General features: G+C 36.7%; 1 protein-coding gene across 2 annotated transcripts in view; it reads right to left on the bottom strand.

Moving 5' to 3' along the window:
• LOC132140877 (transmembrane protein 132E-like) overlaps positions 1-25,500 on the bottom strand; it is a 338,156-nt gene that overhangs the window by 75,217 nt on the left and 237,439 nt on the right. The window contains exons 1-2 of one of the 2 annotated variants that reach the window (XM_059549925.1): positions 6,708-7,101; positions 4,816-5,743 (exon numbers count right to left, since the gene is read on the bottom strand). In XM_059549925.1, coding sequence (XP_059405908.1) covers positions 4,816-5,743; positions 6,708-6,777 — 998 coding nt within the window. In that variant the 5' untranslated portion in view covers positions 6,778-7,101. Of the gene's footprint in view, positions 1-4,815; positions 5,744-6,707; positions 7,102-25,500 lie in introns of those variants that run through there. The other variant, XM_059549926.1, reaches the window with a different exon arrangement.

The raw sequence follows: 25,500 nt of genomic DNA, 5'->3' as shown, positions 1-25,500 counted from the left end.
AAACTGATAGACTTTCCCACATTTGTCACAATATTGAGACACTCTTGTTAAGAACATATGCAGATGAACATTATTTCAACAAGCTTCCTGTTGTTAGAAATCTTTGGTTGTTGAATAAATGAATCATATCTGACAGTGAATAGGGCATAGTGTGATGCTGCATCCACACCACTAGGTGTCAGTATACCAAGACAATGCCATAAAAAATGACAACCCAATGCATTCATTGTTACAGAGCCCCGCACATAACACACAGGAAAAAATATAAGGCTAAATCGTGTGCACCATTTACTAATTCATTCCCTCAATGTACTAAAACGTGCACACGATTACTATAGCGTTCCCTCGATATACTATTGTGTTCCCTCGATTTGCTAAAACGTGCGTGTTCCGTAAATTGTTGCCAACTTAGCAATTTTGTTGCTAAATTTAATTTCAATTCAATATCAATTTACTTATAAGGCACAACCAAACACAACTACCGTTGAACAGTGTGCCGTACAAAGTAACCAACCACAAACAGAATTAAAAACAAAGACAAGGATAACAAATAGAACTAAAACAACAGGGCAGAGCAATGCAAATCATGAATAATAAGCCAGATCAAATCAAAATGTTTTTAACCTGAATTTAAAATGCATAGAGTAGGGGCAGTTCTGATTTCTGCAGGAAGACTATTCCAAAGTCTCGGAGCAACTACGGCGAATGCTCAATCACCCCTAGACTTGAGTCTGGATCTAGGAACCATTAAGAGCCTTAAGTTGGCAGACCTGAGAGCTGTTGTGGGTTGGTGGACTATCAACTGGTCCGAAAGGTAATAAGGTGCTAAACCATTTAAAGACTTAAAAACCAATAAGAGCACTTTAAAATTAATCCTGTAGCGCACAGGTAACCAATGTAACGACTGCAGTACAGGAGTGATATGCTCACGGTTTTGAACTCCCGTCAGGACTCTGGCAGTCGCATTTTGAACCATCTGAAATTTAGCAAATTTTCACAATAACCTAGCATCTTTTTCTTCCAAAAGCACCTAGCAACAAATTTAGTTATTTTTAACATTTATTTGGCAACTTTTAGCAACTTTTGACAAGTGACTCAAACGATAAAAAGGCACACATTTTCCATCTAAATTACACAAAATGAGGAAGCCAAAGATGCCTAGTAGTACACAATTCATGTGAATTAAGTTAGCTACTATTAGCAATTGCTCAATTTTATAATAATAATTCAATAATTTAATAGTTGTTCATTCATGATACACCTTGTTAGTAGCTTGTACCTGTGATTGTTCATCAGTTAGTACACTGTAAAAAAATATCTAGAAGAATGGAAAAGGTGCTATTTATTTTTAGGGATGCACTGAAATGAAAATTCTTGGCTGAAGCCGAACAAGATTAAACACTGGGCCAAAGGTCGAATTCCGAATACGGAACACAGGTTTTTACATTTTCCCCCATGTAGGCGGGAATTTACTTAACACTGAACATTTTTTTAAACTTTCTAGTAAACATATCAAACAAAGCACAGTTTAACTTAAAATTAATAATAAGTTAGTAAAATAATGTTTTTTGGCCATTTTTGAGACTTGAATCAGAAATATATTTTTTTACTGTACAAATAAAGGCAGAAGAGACTTCTTTTAAAACATTAGTATATTACAGATCCCATTTTTAACACTATGTGTGAATGTTATAATAAATGTATTAATATAGCTGTTGTAGGGTAATTATTATTATCATTATTATTGTCTCTTTTTTATTTTATTTTACAGAATGACAGTAAAATTATAACACTATCATTTATGAATGTCGGTGGAGTTGCTTCTTTTTCTCTGCTTTTATTTTGGCAGGAATATCTCAGTGCTTCTTTTTGCTGACAACAGCAGGCAGATTAAAAAATTATTCTCATTATGAATTTGGGAAGATGTTTGTAGCACATATCACTTTGTCACATGCCACATGCCTAAAAAATTTTTACAAAAACGTTACTGAGCAACTGACGAGTAACAAGTCCAGTGCAGATTTTCCTCTCGCTTTGGACTTTGAACCCTGGCGCCGCAAGCTCATGCAGTGCTGTCAGAATGTAATTCGTACGTGCATTAGAAAACATAATATTCTGCAGTTTATTTGCTAATCGTTTGAAGTAATTTCCTGACTTCAGTCATCATACAGTAACCTAACCACCAGCATTAGCTACCTCTTTTTCTCATCGGATACATGATGCAGCACAAAACAGTCTCTCACTGTCGGTGCTTTGTGCTTGTAATGATTTCTGCGTCTTTCTCTGATAGTTTTAAATACTGTCACACTGCCGACATGTTTGCTGCATTAGTGCGTGTCTCTTTTTGATCGTGTTAGTCATTGTTCGGTACATATTATTCAGCCTTTTTGCTTTTCCGGCATTCGCTTATATCATTTTGGTTGCCGAATATTCGGTGCATCCCTAGTAATTTTCCAGTACATTACCCGTTATCCATTATTAGTTATCCATTATAACCCTGTAACCTGAAAACACAAAATACAATGCATAATTTAAAATACAGGTAAATAACTTGTGAAAATTCAATTCGGAAAATTCCTTCATATTAACAAAGTAGATTGTGCCCTATTTGTACAGATATTTTCGTGTAGCATACTAACTAACTGGTAATTCACTGCTTAAAACTATAATTGTTCAGGGCTGTGTTTTTCAATAATGATTGATCTTAGTTCTTAAGAGTCATTTTACGATCATTCTTAAAAATGCACTTAACACAATCGCACATAGCCGTGCTTTAAGTTCTACTTAGAAGTTGCTATCCATTTGTCAAGTGCTGAAATGTCACCTAACAGAATGAGTCGTAATTGTAATAAACACTAGTTTATTGAAATGTCAACCTAATGCTGTGTTCCAGACAACTCGGATATAATAACAATTATATTATATTATATTATATTATATTATATTATATTATATTATATTATATTATATTATATTATATTATATTATATTATATTATATTATATTATATTATATTATATTATATTATATTATATTATATTATATTATATTATATTATATTATATTATGTAATATCTATATAGAGACATTATTTCCGGGTCCAATACACTGGTTCTTGTGCACATCAGTAAGTCATTGACAAATTTATTTTCTCCCAGTCTTTGAAGCATATTTCCTATTTTAAATTTTTTGGTTCAGTTTCAATTTAGATGCCTATTACTTTTTTTCTGCCCTTTTTTAATTATTTAATTTATATATATATATCAAACTTTATATTATAATCACATTTCACTTGAATAAAGTTAAACTTGTAATCTGCCGACTGTCCTGCAGTTGACCACATAAATCTGTCTTCTTACGATGCACTTAGGGCTTTACGATTACTCCAGAGATCTCATATATCTACGATGATTTTTAAGTGCTAATTAAGTTACGATGCTTTTGGGGAAAAAAAACCTGTAATACTAACATCAGTCATACGATAGTTTTTAGGAACTTATTAGGCTTACGGAGCTTTTGGGAAAAAGTTTTACTAGTTTACTAACTAATAATAATAATAATTAAAAAATAAAATTTTAGGCCCTAATTGTTCAAAACTTGTAAGTGTTCAATAATTCAATGTTATATTTAAAAATACAGTTATTTATATTTTAATAATATATTACAATATAATATTACATACTGTATATAAAAACATTTTTTGCTAAGATTTGAAATAGTGACAATTTTGTGTTGTAATTATGTAATGATGTCATCGTGCATTGATATTACAATGTCATTTAGAAATTTTAGTAACAAATTGACCTTCTTTTAGCAACTTCCAATGAAAATTAGTTGGCAACACTGAATGCACCCCCCATTATTGTTCTTCAGTACATTTGCAATCCATAAAGTCAAACAATAATACAGCCTACATAAAACTATATAATACTCCACACACTGCAACATCTTCTGGTGCATAATGACTGTCAGACTTCACAAAAAAAAATGGGTCTACTCTGTAGACACACACACTAAAGTTCAGACTATGTCAGATAAAACTTAATGAACTATACTTGCTAAGGCTACACTAAAGTTCTGCCTGCTTCTGTTCGGGTTAATGAGTTATCGAAGCCTAATTAATTTATGGTGAATTTCTAAATTGAAGTGTGTGAGTTTCCATTACAATTAGAAAGACTCTGTTTATTAAGTGTTCCTTCTACATGCCTCGAAGAGCAGCTAATATCCTACCTCCCCTCCCATTTATCTCATCAAAAAAAAGCAAATTTTCCTCCTCCTTCAAGGATTTAAAGAATAAATTTACTACACAAGAACTATAACCCTCTTATTTGGTTGACGATGAGAAATAAAATAAAACACACAGGCCAGATGAGAAATATGCCTCATATCCCCATGGCCCTAATTCGACAAGAACTGGGTCAAGCTCATGAGAAATTTAATTTGAACAGATGTCAATTAATACCCTTTATGTCTTTACTTTGAAAAGCAGAATCCTTCTCACAATCTCCTAAAGCCTGGCACTCCACTAGAGATTTAGTTAGATCCTCTTGTGCCTCGTCTCTTGGAAATCAGTTTTCACCTTGTAAGGAATCTGAGTCAATGAGATTTTTTTTCCCAACTCTCAAATAAAGACAATGAATGACACAAGAATAAATTGTGACGTGGTGCATACTTACTGCTATGCATAAATGGCAGTGCATATGCAATAGCTATGCAATAACTTATACTTAATAAGAAGAATTTGCTTATTTTTACATATAAGCCCTGCTAGGACACCCCATGCATACGTAAATAAGAAATAAGAAAATAACTTACTTGAGTGTAAACTGCTCCACAGTAGAATTTGGGACAAGGAGCAGGTAGATGTTGAGGGTCTCTCCTGGTTTTAATGGCCTCTCTGGTAGCCTCAGAAAGAGGTTCTTGTCGAGCTGCTTGTCTACCACCAGTTGTTCCTGGCTGGGCTGGTACAAACTGATGCTCCCAATACGGAGAAGGGGTTGTTGGGATGAGTTCTCGTCTCTGGATGCCCCACCTCTGCGTGGGTAGCTATCCCCACATTCATCATTGCTGTCTGGATTATGGAGGGTATAGTAAAGCTCTACTTGAAGGGTCTCTCCACTCAACTCAAGCCCATCTGTCCCTGAGGACTTTCTGCGACCCAATGGCGCTACATTAACATTAAACCAAGTGGAAGGGAGATCCAGTTGGGCCAAGCACTGCGCTAGATTCCCTTGAAGTCTGCAGGATGTTTTGATTTCCCGAACATCTCTAAAAGCATGCAGTCTCACACATGGAAGCTTGTCCTGAATCTTGAAGTCATCCCAATCCCGTCCTGCAATATAGAACAGAACCCGAACCAGTGGGTTACTAGCAAAAACTCTCGACTGTACAATAAAAGCCCGGACCTTCCAGTTGACTGTCAGTCTTCCAGGAATGTCCAAAGGACTTGACGGCTGCAGTAGGTCCTTGGACAACGTCTGGTCTTGGGTGAAAGGTCCAAGTGAGATGTTGATTGCAGGAAACTCCTTAGTCTGGAAGACCACAAAGCTTTCTGAACGCTGAAGAGGGTGTCCACGTTGGCTGTTATATGGTTGAACTCGGTTCTCTTGGAGAAAGAAGGCCAACTGTGTATTGGAGAGCTTAAAGTTGGCAGGGAGGTAAACTTCTGGTGGGCTGGAGGTGGTACTAGGAACCGGGACACTGAAGAGGGCATCTGAACTGGTAGGAGAAACTTTACCAGCAACTGCAAAGACAAGAAAGCAAGAAAAAATACTGTTATATATGCACTGACAAAAGACAGTATTAGCCAAGAATTGGAACAGCTAGCACATCGGTTTAAGATCAGTAGAGCAGATTCAAGAATTCAGGAACTCTAAGGTTCAAGGAACCCTGCACAGAACCCTTAAGTTGGCACTTAAGTGGGAACTTTATACAGCTTTACAAGGAAAGACCTTTGAGTTACAGCCCTGCAAGTGGCTCTTAATAAAAAATAAAAAAAACTACTAGAAATTTACAGGCATCAATGTGCTGGCTTTATTACTTATTTCTGCATAAAAAAATAATTCAATAATTTTTCTGCATCTGCTGGGGGCAGTTAAATATTCTCTAATTTGCAAGAAAGTGAATGCTTGTTCTCCTTTTCATGCCTTGTGAGATAAGTTGGCTCCGACAATAGACACTGATTAATGGCATGCAAGAGCGTGAGGTTTCAGATAAGATGGATCTGTATAAATTCAAATAATGAGCAACAAATGCATACAGTGAATACAGTGCCTTCAAAGAGAGGACAGTGCTGGTCATTTTTTACAGAAATTCACACTATTTGAAGTGAGCTGAAATATTGACTTGAATGCAACGGTTTGTCCGATAACATATTGTACACAGAAGACATCATTGATCTCTATTTCTTGGGCTTCTAAGATTAACTAGCTAAGACTAGATGCCCAATCGATTGTTGAGAAACTTCAATACACTGATCATAATCTCCCTGTACTGGAGAGAAATGGACACTTGAACTGTAACATTTAAAGCAAAGTTGACCATTATAAGAATAAAAGTATAAATCTTTCAAAGCTATAAAAAACTCCCAACTTGTATGGTAGAGTTACAGTATAAAAAGAGACTGCCTTATGGTTTTGAGGGCACACATGCACTCTATTCAACTATAGAACTTGCCCCCACAAATCAGTTAAAACAGTAAAACATACTTATCATAATGACAAGTCGAAGTGAACAGAGAATCCATGGCAAATCCACTTGAACAACAAAATGTCCCATATTCCACAAATGCTTTGCATTTAAACAGGGTACTTCACAACTTGAATTACTTCATAGGTACACACACACAAAAAGTATCCATGCAGCTAAAGCCAAACCACAGAAAATTTTGATAGCTGCAGATCAAGCTCAGTTTAAGCTTTGAAAACCTGCTCAAAGTCTCCAAACTTGAAAGCACATGAGTAGTATCCTCTCAGTAGTAATCCAACTGTATCCAGAGCTTGCTCAAAGATCTGAGAGAGACTGATCACTTGTGCCTGTTGGGAGGCTCCGAAAGCACCTCCTGCCCTGCTGCATGATCGGAGTTAGTCCACACTAACATTCACTCACTCAATGTATTCTCCGCAGCTCCTGTTTGAGTGTGACTCCTCCTAGCAGATCCCGTTCTCCTCTTACAGCCCGAGACAAAGCCTAGACACCGCCCTGTCTCACCACACCTCACCTTAAACAGTAATAAACTCTTTAGCTCTCATTTACAGCCGGTGCAAAAGCACTCCTCCCGGGGCACCACCGTGGCAGACTACAAACTACCCTATTACATTCATCTTCTCCCACTGGACGTGTTGAGGCACACTCTGAATGTGTCTGTGTGAGGGAGAGTGTATTTGTTAGGGGGGCTGGGTTTGGGGGAGGGATGCACAGCTTGAGCGCCTTCAGGCAAAGAGTCGGGGATTAGTAGGAAGATCATTGATGAATTAGCTCTCTTCCTTTCCTCGTCCAGCAGCCTCTGCAAGACACATTTGAATTGAGATGGGGGTGGGGGTTGAAGGTGGTGGATTGTCTACCATTCCAATTGCCCAGAGAGTTCTCAGGAGCTCAGCGAAGCTGGGACGATGCTCTGTGCCAAGCTACGCTACTACTATGACAAAAGAAAAGTCTAAACAAATGTCTACACATGTGACTTATCGTGTGCCACTTTCTGTGATGACATTCATCATCATGCTCCACCGGAAAGGCTCAGATTATAAAAGCCAGAAGATTAGGTTTCACTCAAGATCAGAGGTTTGAACACATTTTGGTGTGGTTGTGGCCTGTGGAAACAGATATGAATACCTCTTAAAAGGATTAGCTAATGCCTCCGAAAGGCAATCCATTACAAACACATTAAACACCAAAGAGCTCCTCTCAAATACTTTTTTTTTATAGACACAGGCAGTCTAATGTACAACCCGAATTCCAGAAAAGTTGGGACGTTTTTTTAATTTTAATAAAATGAAAACTAAAAGACTTTCAAATCACATGAGCAAATATTTTATTCACAATAGAACATAGATAACATAGCAAATGTTTAAACTGAGAAAGTTTTATGCACAAAATGAGCTCATTTCAATTTTGATTTCTGCTACAGGTCTCAAAATAGTTGGGACGGGGCATGTTTACCATGGTGTAGCATCTCCCTTTCTTTTCAAAACAGTTTGAAGACGTCTGGGCATTGAGGCTATGAGTTGCTGGAGTTTTGCTGTTGGAATTTGGTCCTATTCTTGCCTTATATATATTTCCAGCTGCTGAAGAGTTCGTGGTCGTCTTTGACGTATTTTTCGTTTAATGATGCGCCAAATATTCTCTATAGGTGAAAGATCTGGACTGCAGGCAGGCCAGGTTAGCACCCGGACTCTTCTACGACGAAGCCATGCTGTTGTTATAGCTGCAGTATGTGGTTTTGCATTGTCCTGCTGAAATAAACAAGGCCTTCCCTGAAATAGACGTTGTTTGGAGGGAAGCATATGTTGCTCTAAAACCTTTATATACCTTTCAGCATTCACAGAGCCTTCCAAAACATGCAAGCTGCCCATACCGTATGCACTTATGCACCCCTATACCATCAGAGATGCTGGCTTTTGAACTGAACGCTGATAACATGCTGGAAGGTCTCCCTCCTCTTTAGCCCGGAGGACACGGCGTCCGTGATTTCCAACAAGAATGTCAAATTTGGACTCGTCTGACCATAAAACACTATTCCACTTTGAAATAATCCATTTTAAATGAGCCTTGGCCCACAGGACATGACGGCGCTTCTGGACCATGTTCACATATGGCTTCCTTTTTGCATGATAGAGCTTTAGTTGGCATCTGCTGATGGCACGGCGGATTGTGTTTACCGACAGTGGTTTCTGAAAGTATTCCTGGGCCCATTTAGTAATGTCATTGACACAATCATGCCGATGAGTGATGCAGTGTCGTCTGAGAGCCCGAAGACCACGGGCATCCAATAAAGGTCTCCGGCCTTGTCCCTTACGCACAGAGATTTCTCCAGTTTCTCTGAATCTTTTAATGATGTTATGCACTGTAGATGATGAGATTTGCCAAGCCTTTGCAATTTGACGTTGAGGAACATTGTTTTTAAAGTTTTCCACAATTTTTTTTACTTCTGAGAGACTCTGCTTCTCTAAGACAAAGCTTTTATAGCTAATCATGTTACAGACCTGATATCAATTAACTTAATTAATCACTAGATGTTCTCCCAGCTGAATCTTTTCAAAACTGCTTGCTTTTTTAGCCATTTATTGCCCCCGTGCCAACTTTTTTTGAGACCAGTAGCAGGCATTAAATTTTAAATGAGCTAATTAAGTGGATAAAAGTGTAAAATTTCTCAGTTTAAACATTTGCTACGTTATCTATGTTCTATTGTGAATAAAACATTGGCTCATGTGATTTGAAATTCCTTTAGTTTTCATTTTATTAAAATTTAAAAAACGTCCCAACTTTTCCGGAATTTGGGTTGTATATATTTCAATAACATCATCATATTATGTGCTTGCAGTACCCCTAGGGAAAGACAATATGAGAGGTCATAGATTCAAATATATCATGGCCATCACTACATAGGCTCTGCATGGTGTCAAAAAGAAGGCACATATGGGACTACAACATGACACCAAAAATCCACCCCGATCCCTCTTACCAGCCCCACTAATAGACCTCTCTGGCTGTAGTGGAGTGTCGACTGCTGTTGCTGAACTCAGTAACAGGATACAAATCTGTTGGTCAATAAGTGTGGTTTGATACAATCCTGGGGGCTTTCTGCAGCTTTTTAGCCACAGCCTTATGAGTGATAATGGAATCGTCATGTGTAATACTTCTTTGAAATCCTGGAGTTTCACAGTTTAATTTAACTCGCCATTACTGTCATTTTTCTCTGTAATCCCACACTTATTTATTTTATTTTTATTTATTTTTTGCCACATGGGAATGTAAGATGCTGGAAGGAAAATAAGAAATTCCCCACAAGCATGCAAATTTATTTTGGAATAATCTGTCTAGTGGGGCAATTGCTCTAGGAAATAATCCATTAAGCTTTTCCTTAAAAAAAAAAAAAAAATTAAAAATGACAACAATAAGCATTAGAAAATAAATCCCCCCACCCACGTGCACACATTATGAAAGTGTGTGCAACCTACATTTGCAATCTTGATGCTGTTGTTCATTTTAGAGTCTGATAAAGTCTGAAAATGCTTAAATGGCATTGCATTTCCTGGTTTGAATTACTAAACAAATTGAACAGGGTAGTGTGGTAATTAATGAGCTGTACCTCAGAAACATCTCTATAAAGAGACAGGAGAAGTGCTAGTGGAATTGTTCCATTTGAATTATTGCATTCAAGTGTACCCAAAGGAAATGCGCAGAGAGAAACCTGAATGAAGAAGAGGCAGTAAGAATACAAGATGTGACATTTGATCAAAGATTGGGATGATGCAATTTGAAAGGTAAATCACCATACGACAGCTAAAGAGAATGCAACATTTGATTTGCAAAAAACTAAAATATGCATAATTCTTTGATTGATAAAATCAAATCTGTTAACTGATGTGAGAGTTAACTTCATAAACAGATGTCGCATTTAAAGTAGAGGTAAAACAGATCATCTATAACTGCTGATTGTTTCATTTGATACTGTAATAATTTAATTTTAATGAATACAATTAACATTAATATACTTTTTTTTGGGGTGGGGGGGGGGTGTCCCCATGTGATCTCAGGTTATATATTGTGGTTTCATGAGTCTACAGAAACCAGTACATTGAACAACTTCACATTCTTAGCATGGAAAACAAAACTGTAATATTTTGTATAAACTGTTTATAGAATGGATTCACAGCATTATAATGCTCCCATTATGTTATAATCACTAAAGCTGCTACTGCAAAATGAAGTGAAATATAAAACATTTATTTGTGTATCTATATCTGTGCATCGGATTGCTGAAATCTCATCAGGTGTTTATTGTTATTGACAGGTCTAAAGAGAAACTTAAATTCCTCTTATTTACATCCACGCGCACAACAGATGCCTCTGCAGTTGCTTACAAAACTCAACTGAAGCAAAAAAAAAACAAAAAAAGAGACATAACTAGAACATTTTGATGGAACCTCATTTAGGCAGACCTAAACGGAATAGTGCAATCAATAGTTTCACGTTTAGTTAATCATTGCAGTCGTAATCATAATCTTGATTGTTTATTCGATTAAGTGCACACTCTTATACATTTGTTCTAACGTCAAATAAAGACTCCACTAATTCACCAAAAATACATTCAACAGGAATTTATAACTACAGGAACTCTGAAGCGTACACCAAACCTTTTGATCCATAGCTATGCTAACGAGTCTGTCAGTCGGAGTGATTCAGAGGCTATTGAATGAACTCTGGCTTGAGTTAGCATGAGAAGCAACAGTTGCAAATGAAGTGATTTACATAATAAACCGGCGCTCTGACTGCTAGCATCACATCAGGCCTTGCCGTATCACAAATAGTAACTACCATTGCATTCTCTTCATTACAGCACTATGGGCTTCTGTTTTCACTGAAGAGAATGTGGTGAAAGGAAATATTTAGAGGGAAATGGGCTTTTCAGATATTCTGACTCTAAACCGTTGACCATATTTTGCCATTATTTCAGCATTCAATATCATGAGGCCTCTTTGCGCCACTTGCCCTTGTCTGTCCTACAAGTGGCTTTTGCGATGAGTGGCTGAAAATTGACTTAATAACAGAAAATGTGAGATACTGAGCAGGGAGCTGATTGCTAATGCAGTACCACTGCTCTGATGCAAAGTCATTTATGACAGAATTAAATGAAAGGGAATGAGGAGATTTGTCATTAAGCATTTGACAGGATATAAATCAGAATCCAGTGAATTCGGATGGTGAGGCACATTGCCACACATTCAGATTATGAAATATTTAAGTGGCTAATTATAGCAACTAAGCAAAATTATGATTCTTTGCACAGCAGAGAAAAAATATCCTCATTTTCAGAAGCTGTGAAAATGTTAGAATGACAATTTTAGCATTTGAACATGACTAGTGGATAAAGTACCTGATTAGATATTGATGTATTTATCTATTGATTAACTATATTATTTTAGAAATATATAAAACTATTTTATAAACTACATAAAATTCCACATATACTGTTATTTAGCATTACAATGTGATTTGACTGGCTTAAAAGAGTGAAATAAGATGCCTGACATAAACAAGTGTATTCATACCTGCCCTCAAATACACACACAGAAACAAACAAACAATCATTTTTGATAACTGCATTGATTGTACTTTGGTAGACTGTTTAACGAGCATGGAAAAAAAAACAATAGAGAGAGACCCATTCCACTGGGAATTCTAATGAGTGTATTGACTGAGAAGACATCTGGGTACGTTGATAAATGATTATAAGTGCTTTCATTGCTTTCACCTTCATAAACAATACAGTCTGTAGCATCTTCAGTCCACAGAACAGATACTTAATATCTGGGAGGTGTCTAAAAACATTTTAAAGGATTTTTTTTTTTTTTTTTTTACAAAATTATTGGTATTGCTCTTTATGAAGATTTTATTATTATTGCTTCAAAGAGATGGATTTCTCATTTTAAGTCTCTGTAGAATATGATCTGCTTAATAAAGTGTATGTATGCAACTTGTCTGCACAGAGCATCACTTAAATGCTAGTCATTCACAAAGTTCATATCCATCACTAAACAGATATTTTGACTAGTTCTGATTATGCATTCAGCTATAAATAAGATTGCAACATTCTCAGCTCAGTTTATCACATTTTCCCATATTTAAATGCATTCTGTAGATTTTGATTATTTGAAAAACTGTACCAATTGGGGGCATTTGTTAAACATTGTAATTTTGCGGAAAAAAAAAGAAAAAAAGAAAGAAATCATATATATATATATATATATATATATATATATATATAAAACTTGTGTAAAAAGTGCCCTGCAGGGTTCTGCATTGCATTTGCTTATCATTTATTTAAAGACAGGTTTATTAAACATTTGGTATGGTCATTTGGTCATATATTATGTATATTTTAAGTTGCAAAGTAGATTTTAGTAGTATAGGTAGGTTGGTATATTAACATTATATCTCAGTTAATATGTATAAGGTAAATAGCATAATTTAGTCCTGAAGTCGCAATTTTATTATGTTAAATAATTATGTTATGCCCTGTTGTGTAACAATTGCATTTTAAACATTCCATGTACTTTACATTATAAAATGCAATTTACTATATAAAATGTAACATGTAATTTACAACATAAAATCTAAATGCATATTAATTATAAAATAGGTACCATGGATTTTTATTTAATGCCAACTTGAAAGCTTTAGATGGAATATGTTACCCAACAGGGACATGCCAATGACACATTTATGTACATTTTACATGAACTGTAAAATGCCTGAAGCATTGTCATCATAGTTTTTCATTAGACATGATTTGTACATCATATGGGAAAAGCATTATGGAGAGCTCATATTCTTAAAAACTTCATTAAAATTCAGTCAACAGAACCATAAATGTAATGAACATGTGTCTCTCATATTTTGGTTCTCACCTTCTTTTGTTCCAATAGTAAAGAACTCTAAATTTCCTTCCAAGTCACCATAAAAACCAGCTTAAGGTTTAAGGACAGTACTTGTGAGGAACAAATGACAGTAATACACCATAAAACCTTAAGCCTCAAATATTACTGATGAATTTGAAAAAGATTGTGATCTTGGCCTGTCAGCTGTTGCAATCTACAGTAGGACACTGCTATTCATAATCTATGAGTGCACTTACTCAAACGTAATAGTGATTTAAAAAATAAATGAAACAGACATGTGTCTCCCAGTTTGGTTCTTGCCTTTTTACATTCCCATAGTTAAGGCTCCTAACTCCCATATCAAGTCATCATAACAACCCACAAGTTTTGGTACAATATTTATAAGGAACAAATAAAGCTAGAAGTAAGAATATCTTGCAATATCTTCAGATGTTCTATCTTTGAGCCTATCGAATGCAACAGATTAAGACCCACCACAAATGCTTTTCATTAATGTCTGCACCAAGAGCACTATTTCAGAACAGTTTTCATTCAAGAAATGCTAGTTGTGGTCTTTTATTGGAATGATTTCACTAAGCTGGCGAGGATTTGGAGATGAACACCCTTCCCATTCCTGACAAACTGCTTATTGACAAGTAGTAAATAGAATAAACCATAAGACCTTAAGCCTTGATTATTGCTGATGAATTTGAAAAGACTGTGATCTTGGCCTGTCAGCTGTTGTGAGCCGCAGAGGATTCAGCTCTTGATAAGCTAAGATTGTACTTATTCAAATGTAATAGTGATTTATGGCAAATATGAACAATAAAGTTGAACGAACATTGTATTAAAAGGCACAGCTAAAACAAGGTTAAAAGCCAGACTAAACAACAGAAAATTACATGCACTGTTACTGCTTGTGTTATAAAACACAGACATTTTACTGCAAAAGACAATTTTTATTGTCTTCTCTCAAAAGCAAAATAACTACAAGTTCATTCAAATAATCACTGATTAGCCATTGGATATAAACATTGGCATGACATAAACTAAGATACTCAGGAAATTGTTGTGACATTTCTTGTGTATAAACTGCGCCACTCAAGTTGTCATCAAACTCTTTCATCCACTGTCACATGCAAAATGCCTCTAAATTTCAGTGTGTCTGCAGGCACAATGGAAAAGTTCAGTGAATATGTAAGCATCATTCTTATGAAGACCTAAGAGATGTACGTCTTTTGGCATTGCAAAACTCTTTAGGATAATATTCTTACATGATTAGGAAGAACCTTTTTTTGACATTTCAAAGGATGCACTGAACCCACTAGCAGAACAAGGAGATGGCGTTCATCATAGATATGTATGCATAGATGACTCGTTAGCAGTGTTGGGCAGTAACGCATTACTTAGTAACGCATTACTGTAATTTGATTACATTTTGTTTTACATTTTTAAATCCAGAGTAATTAAATCCATTATAATTTTCAAGGTTTCTATACATTACTGCCGCATTACATTGCTGACAGAATGCAGTGTGTTAAAATCTAGATAGTAAAAAGGATATGCAACACACACTGCTCTCCGACGAAAACCGACTCAACAGACAGCGGCACAGGACAAGATGGGTGAGTGTGGGTGTGGGCGGGTATAGACACTTGTGTGTGCGGCTACGGGAGAATAAAATGATTCAAGGGACTCCCGCAAAATAGATATATTTAAACAAAGTATCTGAAACAAATAAATTGTTATTCATCTATTGCACAAAAGCAACAATACCTAATACAATATATTTAAAAAAAAATGATTAACAGGCGCAAGTGTAGGAGTTTCTATTCAGGCTATAAAACGTTTGCTGCATTGAGCAATGTTATTAAATAAATTCAATGCACACAGACCGAAGTAGTTTAAGTCTCTGGTTCTTTTAATTATAATAATGATTTTGGCTCACATTTAAAAAAAATTATAATAATTTCACTATCTTAACAAAAAAAAGAGAACGAGTCAATCGTTCGTTCGTTATCTGGATCGGCTCTGTGTTCATCTTCAGTTCTCTCTTCACAGCAGTTCAGTCAGTGTACTGTTTGAGTAAATGAATTACTCTGGGATATTGGTTTGTTTTAACTCAGAGGGAGTGTCAGCCACATTAAAAAAGTTAACAGCTTAAGTCATTTGTGGATTAATGCTTATTGGAGACGTGAACCGTTTCAAACGATTCAGTTCGATTTGGTGAACTGGTGCAAAAAGATCCGTTAACATCGAGTGATTAATTCATATTCATAAGACAGATGGCGCCGCACATGGCTGCTTCAGTGCTTGGCTCTCCAGTGTTTGTACTGTTTTTGTTCATTTTTCCTGTTTTTTGTTTAACAAACACGATCAGTTTCACCAGGGATGAACTGTTGAACATTCGGCAGAACACACCACAAGATCTTTTACCGGATTTAAATTATTCAGACGTTTTACTGAACGTTGTTATCGGAGGAGCAGCGGCGCTGACCAAACGCTTCAGGACGCGCAGATGGGGAAAGCGAGCAGGAGCGCTCGTCAGACTCAGGAAGCGCGGATTTCGAACGCAGTTGCCTAGCATCCATCTGGCAAATCTCCGCTCTCTACCTAACAAAACAGACGAACTCCTTCTGCTCTCTCGGACAGATAAGGATTTCTCACACTCTTCTGCTCTGTGTTTCACAGAAACCTGGCTGAATGACGCCATACCGGACAGCGCGCTCCATCTGCCGGGCTTTCAGCTGTTTAGAGCGGATTGCGAATCAGAATCAACGGGGAAATCGCGCGGCAGCGGGACATGCTTTTACATCAATAAACAGTGCTGTACAGATGTAACTGTGTTAAAGAAGATGTGCTGTCCTGATCTAGAAATGCAGTTTGTCAACTGCAAGCCGTTCTATTCGCCGCGGGAGTGTTTACATCCCTCCGCAAGCGCATGTGAGCTCAGCTTTACAAAAACTCACTGATCAGATCACAGAGACAGAACAACAACACCCAGACTCCGTTTTAATCATTCTTGGGGACTTTAATAAAGCCAATCTCTGCCGTGAACTGCCAAAATACAGACAGCATGTTACATGTCCAACCAGTGACAGTAATATATTGGATCACTATTACACCACAATAAAGGATGCATATCACTCTGTTCCACGAGCAGCTTTGGGACGTTCTGATCACTGTCTGGTTCATCTTATACCATCCTACAAGCAGAAACTTAAATCTGCTAAACCTGTAGTAAGGACTGTGAAGAGATGGACCAGCGAAACAGAGCAGGATTTACAATCGTGTTTTGACCTCACTGATTGGAGTGTTTTTGAAGCTGCTACCACCGATCTGGACGAACTCACAGAGACCGTAACATCCTATATTAGTTTCTGTGAGGATATATGCATTCCTACCAGGACTTATTTAACATTCAACAATGATAAGCCATGGTTTACAGTAAAACTCAGACATCTACGTCAGGCCAAAGAGGATGCCTACAGAAATGGGGACAGAGTCTTGTACAATCAGGCCAGGAACACACTGAACAAAGAGATTAGAGTGGCTAAAAAGAACTACGCTAAAAAGTTGGAAGACCAGTTTACTTCCAACGACTCAACTTCAGTTTGGAGAGGACTGAGAGCCATCACAAACTACAAGACACCATCCCCTTGCACTGAGGCTAATCAACGACTTGCTAACGACCTGAATGAGTTTTATTGTAGATTTGAAACCCCCAACACCCATTCTGACCATCTCCCTACACAACCATTAACACCTCCTGCAATCCCCCTCTCCATACCTCCTGCTCTTCAAATCTGTGAAGATGATGTGCGCCAGATCTTCAAGAAGAACAAAAGAAGAAAAGCACCAGGCCCAGATGGCGTTACACCAGCCTGTCTGAAAATCTGTGCTGACCAGCTGGCCCCCATCTCTTCACAGATCTTCAACAGATCTCTGGAGTTGTGTGAAGTGCCTTCCTGCTTCAAACGCTCCACCATAATCCTCATTCCAAAGAAACCCAAGATAACAGGACTTAACAACTACAGACCTGTGGCTCTAACGTCTGTCGTCATGAAGTCGTTTGAAAAACTGGTTCTGGCTTATCTGAAGGACATCACTGGACCCTTACTGGACCCCCTGCAGTTTGCTTACCGAGCAAACAGGTCCGTGGATGATGCAATCAACATGGGATTGCACTTCATCCTGCAACATCTGGACAAAACAGGGACTTATGTGAGGATCCTGTTTGTGGACTTTAGTTCGGCTTTCAACACCATCATCCCAACAACCCTCCAGACCAAACTGACCCAGCTCTCTGTTCCTAGCTCTATCTGTCAGTGGATCACCAGCTTTCTGACGGATAGGCAACAGTTAGTGAGACTGGGGAAATTCATGTCAAACAGCTGCTCCACCAACACTGGTGCCCCTTAGGAATGTGTTCTCTCCTCTCTGCTCTTCTCCCTGTACACCAATGACTGCACATCTAAAGACCCCTCTGTCAAGCTCCTGAAGTTTGCAGACGACACTACAGTCATCGGCCTCATCCAGGACGGTGATGAGTCTGCTTACAGACTAGAGGTTGAGCAGCTGGCTGTCTGGTGCAGTCTTAACAACCTGGAGCTGAACATGCTCAAAACAGTGGAGATGATCGTGGACTTTAGGAGAAACCCCCCTGCACTCCCCCCACTCACTATCATGATAAGCACTGTGACTGCAGTGGAGTCATTCAGATTCCTGGGAACCACCATCTCTCAGGACCTGAAGTGGGACATTCACATTGACTCCATTGTGAAAAAGGCCCAGCAAAGGTTGTACTTCATTCGCCAGCTGAGGAAGTTGCCTGCCACAGGAGCTGCTAAAACAGTTCTACTCAGCCGTCATTGAGTCAGTCCTGTGTACTTCAATTACTGTCTGGTTTGGTTCAGCTACAAAATCAGACATCAGAAGACTACAGAGAACTGTTCGGACTGCTGAAAGGATTATTGGTGCTCCCCTGCCCACCCTTCAAGAACTGTATACATCCAGAGTGAGGAAAAGGGCTCAGAAAATCACTCTTTGAACTTTTGCCATCTGGCCGACGCCTCAGAGCCACAAATACCAGAACAGCAAGGCACAAGAACAGTTTCTTCCCCCAGGCAATCTACATCACGAACAGTTAAATGCTCCCCACTTATGCTTATGCAAAAAATGTGCAATATCCATATATTTATTTGTTACCCCTCCATCCTAGTACATCCCTGCATCTTACGCAATCATATGCCATTATCATTTATAGCACAATTGTTTATACACTTATTTATTTGCCAAATATTTATTTATTTTTTTTTATTTTTTTTTTGTCTGTGTGTTGTTGTCTCTATGTACTGGAAGCTTATGTCACTATAACAAATTCCTTGTATGCGCAAGCATAGTTGGCAATAAAGCTCTTTCTGATTTTAATTCGCGAACCGGATATCACTAAACTGCAGTGTTTTGAACACGCTCACAACAGACCCGGAAGAGAAGACAATGCTGAGTAAAGTCGTAGTTTTTGCTATTTTTGGACCAAAATGTATTTTCGATGCTTCAAAAAATTCCAACTGACCCTCTGATGTCACATGGACTACTTTGATGATGTTTTTATTACTTTTCTGGACATGGATAGTATACCATGCATACACTTTCAATGGAGGGACAGGAAGCTCTTGGACTAAATCTAAAATATCTTAAACTGTGTTCCGAAGATGAACGGAGGACTTACGGGTTTGGAACGACATGAGGGTGAGTTATTAATGACATACTTTTAATATATGGGTAAACTAACCTTTAATAAGGGGTTTTCCAAGAACTAATGGAAAGGAAAGCCTCTAAAACTTGAGATCAGCCACATATGAGGTGGTTCTTGGAAGTTATAGATACATTAAAAAAATTATCATGTGACTTTTACATATGCCAGGTGACCTGTAAATGCGGAAAATTGTAGTTGCAGTTTTATGAAATATTACTTTTGCATGAAAAACCACATCATGCCAGTGTAAAAACGTATTCGCGTTTTTGCGAAATTGCAGTTTTTCCTTTGGGCAAATTTTCAATTAGCGCTATTTGAATTGAAATGCAGCTACTAACTGGTCACAAACTGTCAGATTTGGCCACTACCTCTCCTCTACCATCACGTTCAGCACAGGCTCTCCACAAGGCTGTGTATTGAGCCCACTATTCTACTTCTTGTACACTTATGACTGTACTCTCACACATTCTACCAACACCACCCTCAAATTTGCCGGTGATACTATAATGATTGAACTTGTTTCAGGAAATGATCAACTTAACATTTGGTACACATGAATACACACACACACATACATACATACAGTACATACACATTGTAATATTTCAGTGATATATTGTAAGTTTTCCATAATTTTTAACTAAAAACCTCAGTAAATTATCTATGATTGGCTAATTACTTTGCATTTGAAAATGAATTATAACACTCCCGCCATATATGTGATTAAATGTGGGTGAGCTTTACATTGTGAATAAGAGAAAGAACAAAGAAAACCCTGTTTTCATGATATTTCTCTTTAAATATCAGTATTCATTATATGCTTTAAACACATCCATCACTATGTAGTGAGCTAATGAAACTATATGTAAATTGTAGAACACTGTGAAATTACACATTATTATTGTTATGGCTTTTTTAATGATGTGATTCAGGTTGCACTGAATATTCCCATAAAATGGCTCTAATGAAACATGGTTTATGAGGACGAGCGCAGGCCATCGCAACAGCAGTGCAGTTCATTCTGAATGTTCAACAGGTGTTTACTATTGTTTTTGACACAGCACAATCAGATGATAGACACCAGTATCGATGGGATATCTATACCCTGGAGCTAAAGCGGTCATGTCAATAGATTGTTACCTGCTGACACTTCCCCAGAGAGAACAGAGCTATAGATGTAGCCTTGAGTTTGACAGGGGTCATCGATATCACAGCGCCTGAGAACTCATACACATTTACACCACATTTACACCATTTCCACTGACCTCTAAATATTACAGTTTTACTTACTCAGCACACAAAAACTCACACAGTCCAACTCTTGGTACATTTTGACAGATTCGTTGTCCATTGTTTAGATTTGACAGTGATGGTGTATGACTGTATCATTTTTGTATCTTTTTTTGCCAAACAACCAATAAGTGCCACCACGATGACTTGCTTCCGGAAGTAGTGTCTGGTGTCCAGCAAACCACTAGCTTGCTTAAAGCAGTTCCTTATTTACTTCTTCTTGTACGTTTTATGGTGGATTGTGTTACTTATCTATGGAACATTATTACCGTTTACCATCTGCCGCTGGTTCTGTCGACAAGGACAGCTGCCGTAAACGTAAGCGTACAGGCCAACAAAACGACCCAAGAAGAGTTTGGGACAAGAGGAGACGCATCGCGTCTCTAGACCCGCGCGAGGATGCTTCTGATCCATAGTCTGATCACGTCTTTGCATTCGTTAAATCCATGATTTATCTTTCCGTCTGATTGATGGCCGTCAGCGGTTGGGTAGAAGACAACAAATCCCATCATTCCATGCTCTTTCTTAGCGTCATCAAACCATGCAATTGTTATTGTTTTGGTAGTGCGCCCTCTCGTGGCAGGACCTCCAACCTGTACCTTTAAATAAAGGCCATGTTCCATGAAGATATTTTCTAAATTTCCTACCATTAATATATAAAAACTTAATTTTTGATTCGTAATATGCATTGGTAAGAACTTAATTTGGAAAACTTTAATGATGATTTTCTCAATATTTAGATTTTTTTGCACCCTCAGATTCCAGATTTTCAAATATTTGTATCTAAGCCAAATATTGTCATATCCTATATTTCGGAAAATTGATACTTAAGACTGTTTTATGGTCCAGAGTCACATATGTGTTCTGACTGACTGCCACAAAAAAAAAAAAAAGAAAGAAACATGCTGTAAATTAAATAAGAATGCCCATGCACAGCACGATGTGCATTCATTTGATTTGATTAATTTTATTCAAAATACATAAAAGGGTTATTTTTAATATATTTCAAAATTTAATTTATTCTGGCAATGACAAAGTTTAATTTTCAACAGCTATTACTTCAGTGTCACTTAATTTAATAGATGTGTTAAGTAAAAACATGTTAGTCTGAATTAACTTTAAGTCGCTTTGGATAAAAGCATCTGCTAAATGCATTAATTTAATTTAATTTAATTTAATTTAATTTAATTTAATTTAATTTAATTTAATTTAATTTAATTTAATTAAAGTGTTTACTGTTTTTATTAAAATTCACTTTTGCTCAACTATCACTTGCTGTCATATGCTTAATAAAAGTATTTATCAAAATAGTTACTTAATACTAAAGACAATATTCACTTACAGGACTGTATATTCTGTTTTGGTTCCAATTACATCTCTGAAATAAATACAAAACCATTTCTGGGTGACCAAAATTATTCTTATCACAAAGTCTATACACATTTTAATGACCTTTCCTGCCTAAGTGGCCAGACAAGGCTGCAATGAGGATGAAACTTTATGCTTTCTAATCAAAAATCTGATTAATTAGCAACATACATAAAGTGAATAGCAGTCAATCTGAGTCACATTCAGATCAGGTAGGCCTTTTAAGGACACATGTGATATCACTGAAGTCCTTTTCAATGGGAATGCTTCCAATTTCATAAAAGCATTGAAAATATGGTCATGCTATTAGGTCAGAACAAATTTAACCTGTTGCACAATGCTTTCAACTCAGACTTGTCATGCTTCAGATCAGAACCGATAAAAGGAAACAATGCAGAGTCAATGGTTAGCGATGATTTCTTGATCTCTCTTGCGAGAGCCAGCAGATAAAAGGAAACAAGCCATTTCTATTAAATATTCAAGAAACTCTCACAAGTCGAGCATGTGATTTATTGATTTAAAAAGCGGAACAATAGAGAGCAACTTTTTTAAAAGCTCCTTGGAGTGAAGGCAACTTTTTATTAATGTGTAAGAGGAAGAACTAGCAGGACCTCTCTAGAGCCATTTGAACGTTTAGCTTGGCTTTACTGGGTTTACACCCTTCACAACACGCTAATGGACTGCCCTGGGAACTTTTCTCAAAGCTAGCACCAAGGTTAGCCTTCTTTCCAAACAATCCTTTGGGGGAGATATTAAATCCACCTAGAGACTGGAGAAATAGGCTGAGAGGGGGAAAAGCTGAAACAGCAATTTGTTTTTTAAATCAAGCAGAGGCTTGGGAATACCGGACGTTCAGGATCACCATACCACAAGCGCCTTTGCAAAGGGGGTGTTTTATGCTATGTTGGGCTTTTGCTCCTTAATAGGCCACAGTAGAGAAGTCGTTTGCACCACCGCTTTGCAGTCCATTGCATTTTGGCCTATCGATGCATTTATACAAGTTGTAAAGGCCAGTGTCCGTGTGCGGTTAAGATTGTTGTACCCCACCAGCATACACAAGTTTTGTTTGAGCTAATTTATGTACTCTAGCCTACAACAGTCTTCTCAACCTCTGTCCCTGGTGGCAAAAATAAACAGTAGAGTTGTTCTTCAGTTTTTACTTAAACTGGTACCTGTACCTTAAAGGTACTGCATAATTTTTTGAGTCTGTGAATAAGAAATATTTTTCTTAATATACTGTAACATAAAATGCAATTTAAAATGTATCCACATATACATTTATTCATTAATTTATTTTTGTTCTCTGATGTCCAATTTTAATGTTTGTTGGGTTAGGGTTAGGTTGTAATTCTGTATTACATGACAATTTTCTCAATTCTCTCCTTTCTGTGAGCTTTTTAATTGATTTCAACATGAATATAAATATGTAGATACTGCATTAACAACTTGTCCTCATTATCATGATATATTTGCATGCCTGATATATTGGAAAGGTCAAGAGCTGTATGAGAATTGAGAGATGCAGTCTGAAACAATCCCATTAAAGGAATTTCACAAGATCATAAACATCAAATAATTCTGCATATAGTAGATAAGACATAAGTCACAATTACTGACTGTTTTAAATTTCTAATGGAAGCAACATAGGGCTGGGCAATTTTGCAAAAAAAAAAAAAAAAAATATATATATATATATATATATATATATATATATATATATATATATATTATTATTTTTCCAGAATGTTTGACTGATTCTCTCTCTTTCTTATTTTTTTATTTTTAACTGGTAAACTTGAAAATGTAACTACAAAATGATTTAAGTAAATTTTCTTTATTAACCCTCTAGTTAAAGTTTTATTCTAAGTACAACGGCACATGAAGTTGTCAACATGGTGTAAATGTTAAACATATCACTTGTTAAATATCTTTGCAGAAAAGATGCAAAAACTTCAACTACATATTGTACAAACTTGTCTTATGTGTTCAGAAATAATACCGAAAATTATTTTAGAAAATCTCTAAGTCAAGTTAATTCAAGTTAATTCAAATACAAAATGACTGAAGGTATACCACGAGTAGACTTTTATTACGTATAAATGTTCTTTAAAAACATAAGCAGCTTTCAGTCTGTCAACATGATGCAAACATGTAATATTAGACATACAGTAGTAGTTCTTTACAGGTTTTTTATTCGATTGCACTGGCTTCCATAGTTTTTTTTTGTACACATAGACCCACATAGCAAATGTCTTCTGGCCCAGATCTGGGGCCCACACAATCACTTTTCCCTCGGCCCAAGTACCACAAAGAATAACGGCCCTGAAATGGCCCAGAACTGGATTAAAGACTAGGGCCACACATGGGCCATATCCATCCCGAATCTCAGCCAGTTAATCACCCTTCAGCTGGTCCTGAACTGGGCCAAAACCGGTTTTATTATTGGTACCAATTCTCAGCCTTAAGAAAATCAGAATCCCCAAATCTGAGCCACACCTGAGCCTTATATAGCCCAGACCCAGTCCAGACAGCAAGCAGTTTCGGCCCAGATCCGGCCCGCATGGATTTGTGCATACAGTTGAAGACTTAATGCTGTAAGCTGTCATGCTTTTATTTATTTAAAAAAATTAAAAACGCTTTATACATATTATCAAAGTTATTTCTTAGTTATGTGCACATGCAGAATGTCTATGAGACTGGTTTGCCTCAATGTTTTTCAGCATCTCACCTATAAGCACTGCACTTTTAGGAGACCATGTCAAATTAAATAGCTTTTTTTTTTTTTTTTTTTTTTCAAATACAGTATTTTCTAAAAAAAAGAAAGTGGTAAGTGGAGTGCATTGCTTGGATGGTATGAAAATCCACTTTGATGGTAACAAAAACTATTCATTACAGTTTTAAATTCAATTTAAATATTTGACAAAATGTAAATTGCATGAAATTTACATGTGTGGTAAATTTTGATGGAGCATATTAAACTGTAGTACAGTAGCAAAGGGTGCTTATAGATAAAAAGAATAAAATATTTGGTGCTAAAATATTAATTAGTTAGAATATTAGTTAGAATCAGAAATTAACAAAAGTAACTAATAAGCCCTGATAATCAATTCATTTCATTATTGAAAGAGCGAACACAGACAATACAAAAATTTAAGTCACTTAATATTAACTTTTTGTTTATTGAACTGTTGTATAAATCATATCACTATTGTCTTTGTGCTGCTATATAAGAACAGCTTGCACAATCCATGCATTTTCCAAATCGCTTATCCAAGGGCCACAAGGCTGCTAGAAACTATCCCTTCAGCTTGGGTTATAAACATTCAATATTCAGTTTTGGGGCCTTTTTTTATTCATCTTGGTGTTATTTAATTTCGGTAGTTAATTTCCAACCTGATTAGCATCAACACAAAAATGACTCACTGCAACATTTTCTTAAGTGTAAAATATAAATTTTGTATGCTTAAATGTATTTGGCTTTTTAAT

This window comes from Carassius carassius, chromosome 5 (genome assembly GCF_963082965.1).
Source record: "Carassius carassius chromosome 5, fCarCar2.1, whole genome shotgun sequence".
NCBI classification, from domain to species: Eukaryota; Metazoa; Chordata; class Actinopteri; order Cypriniformes; family Cyprinidae; genus Carassius; species Carassius carassius.
This window is presented reverse-complemented; position numbering and strand designations above follow the sequence as displayed.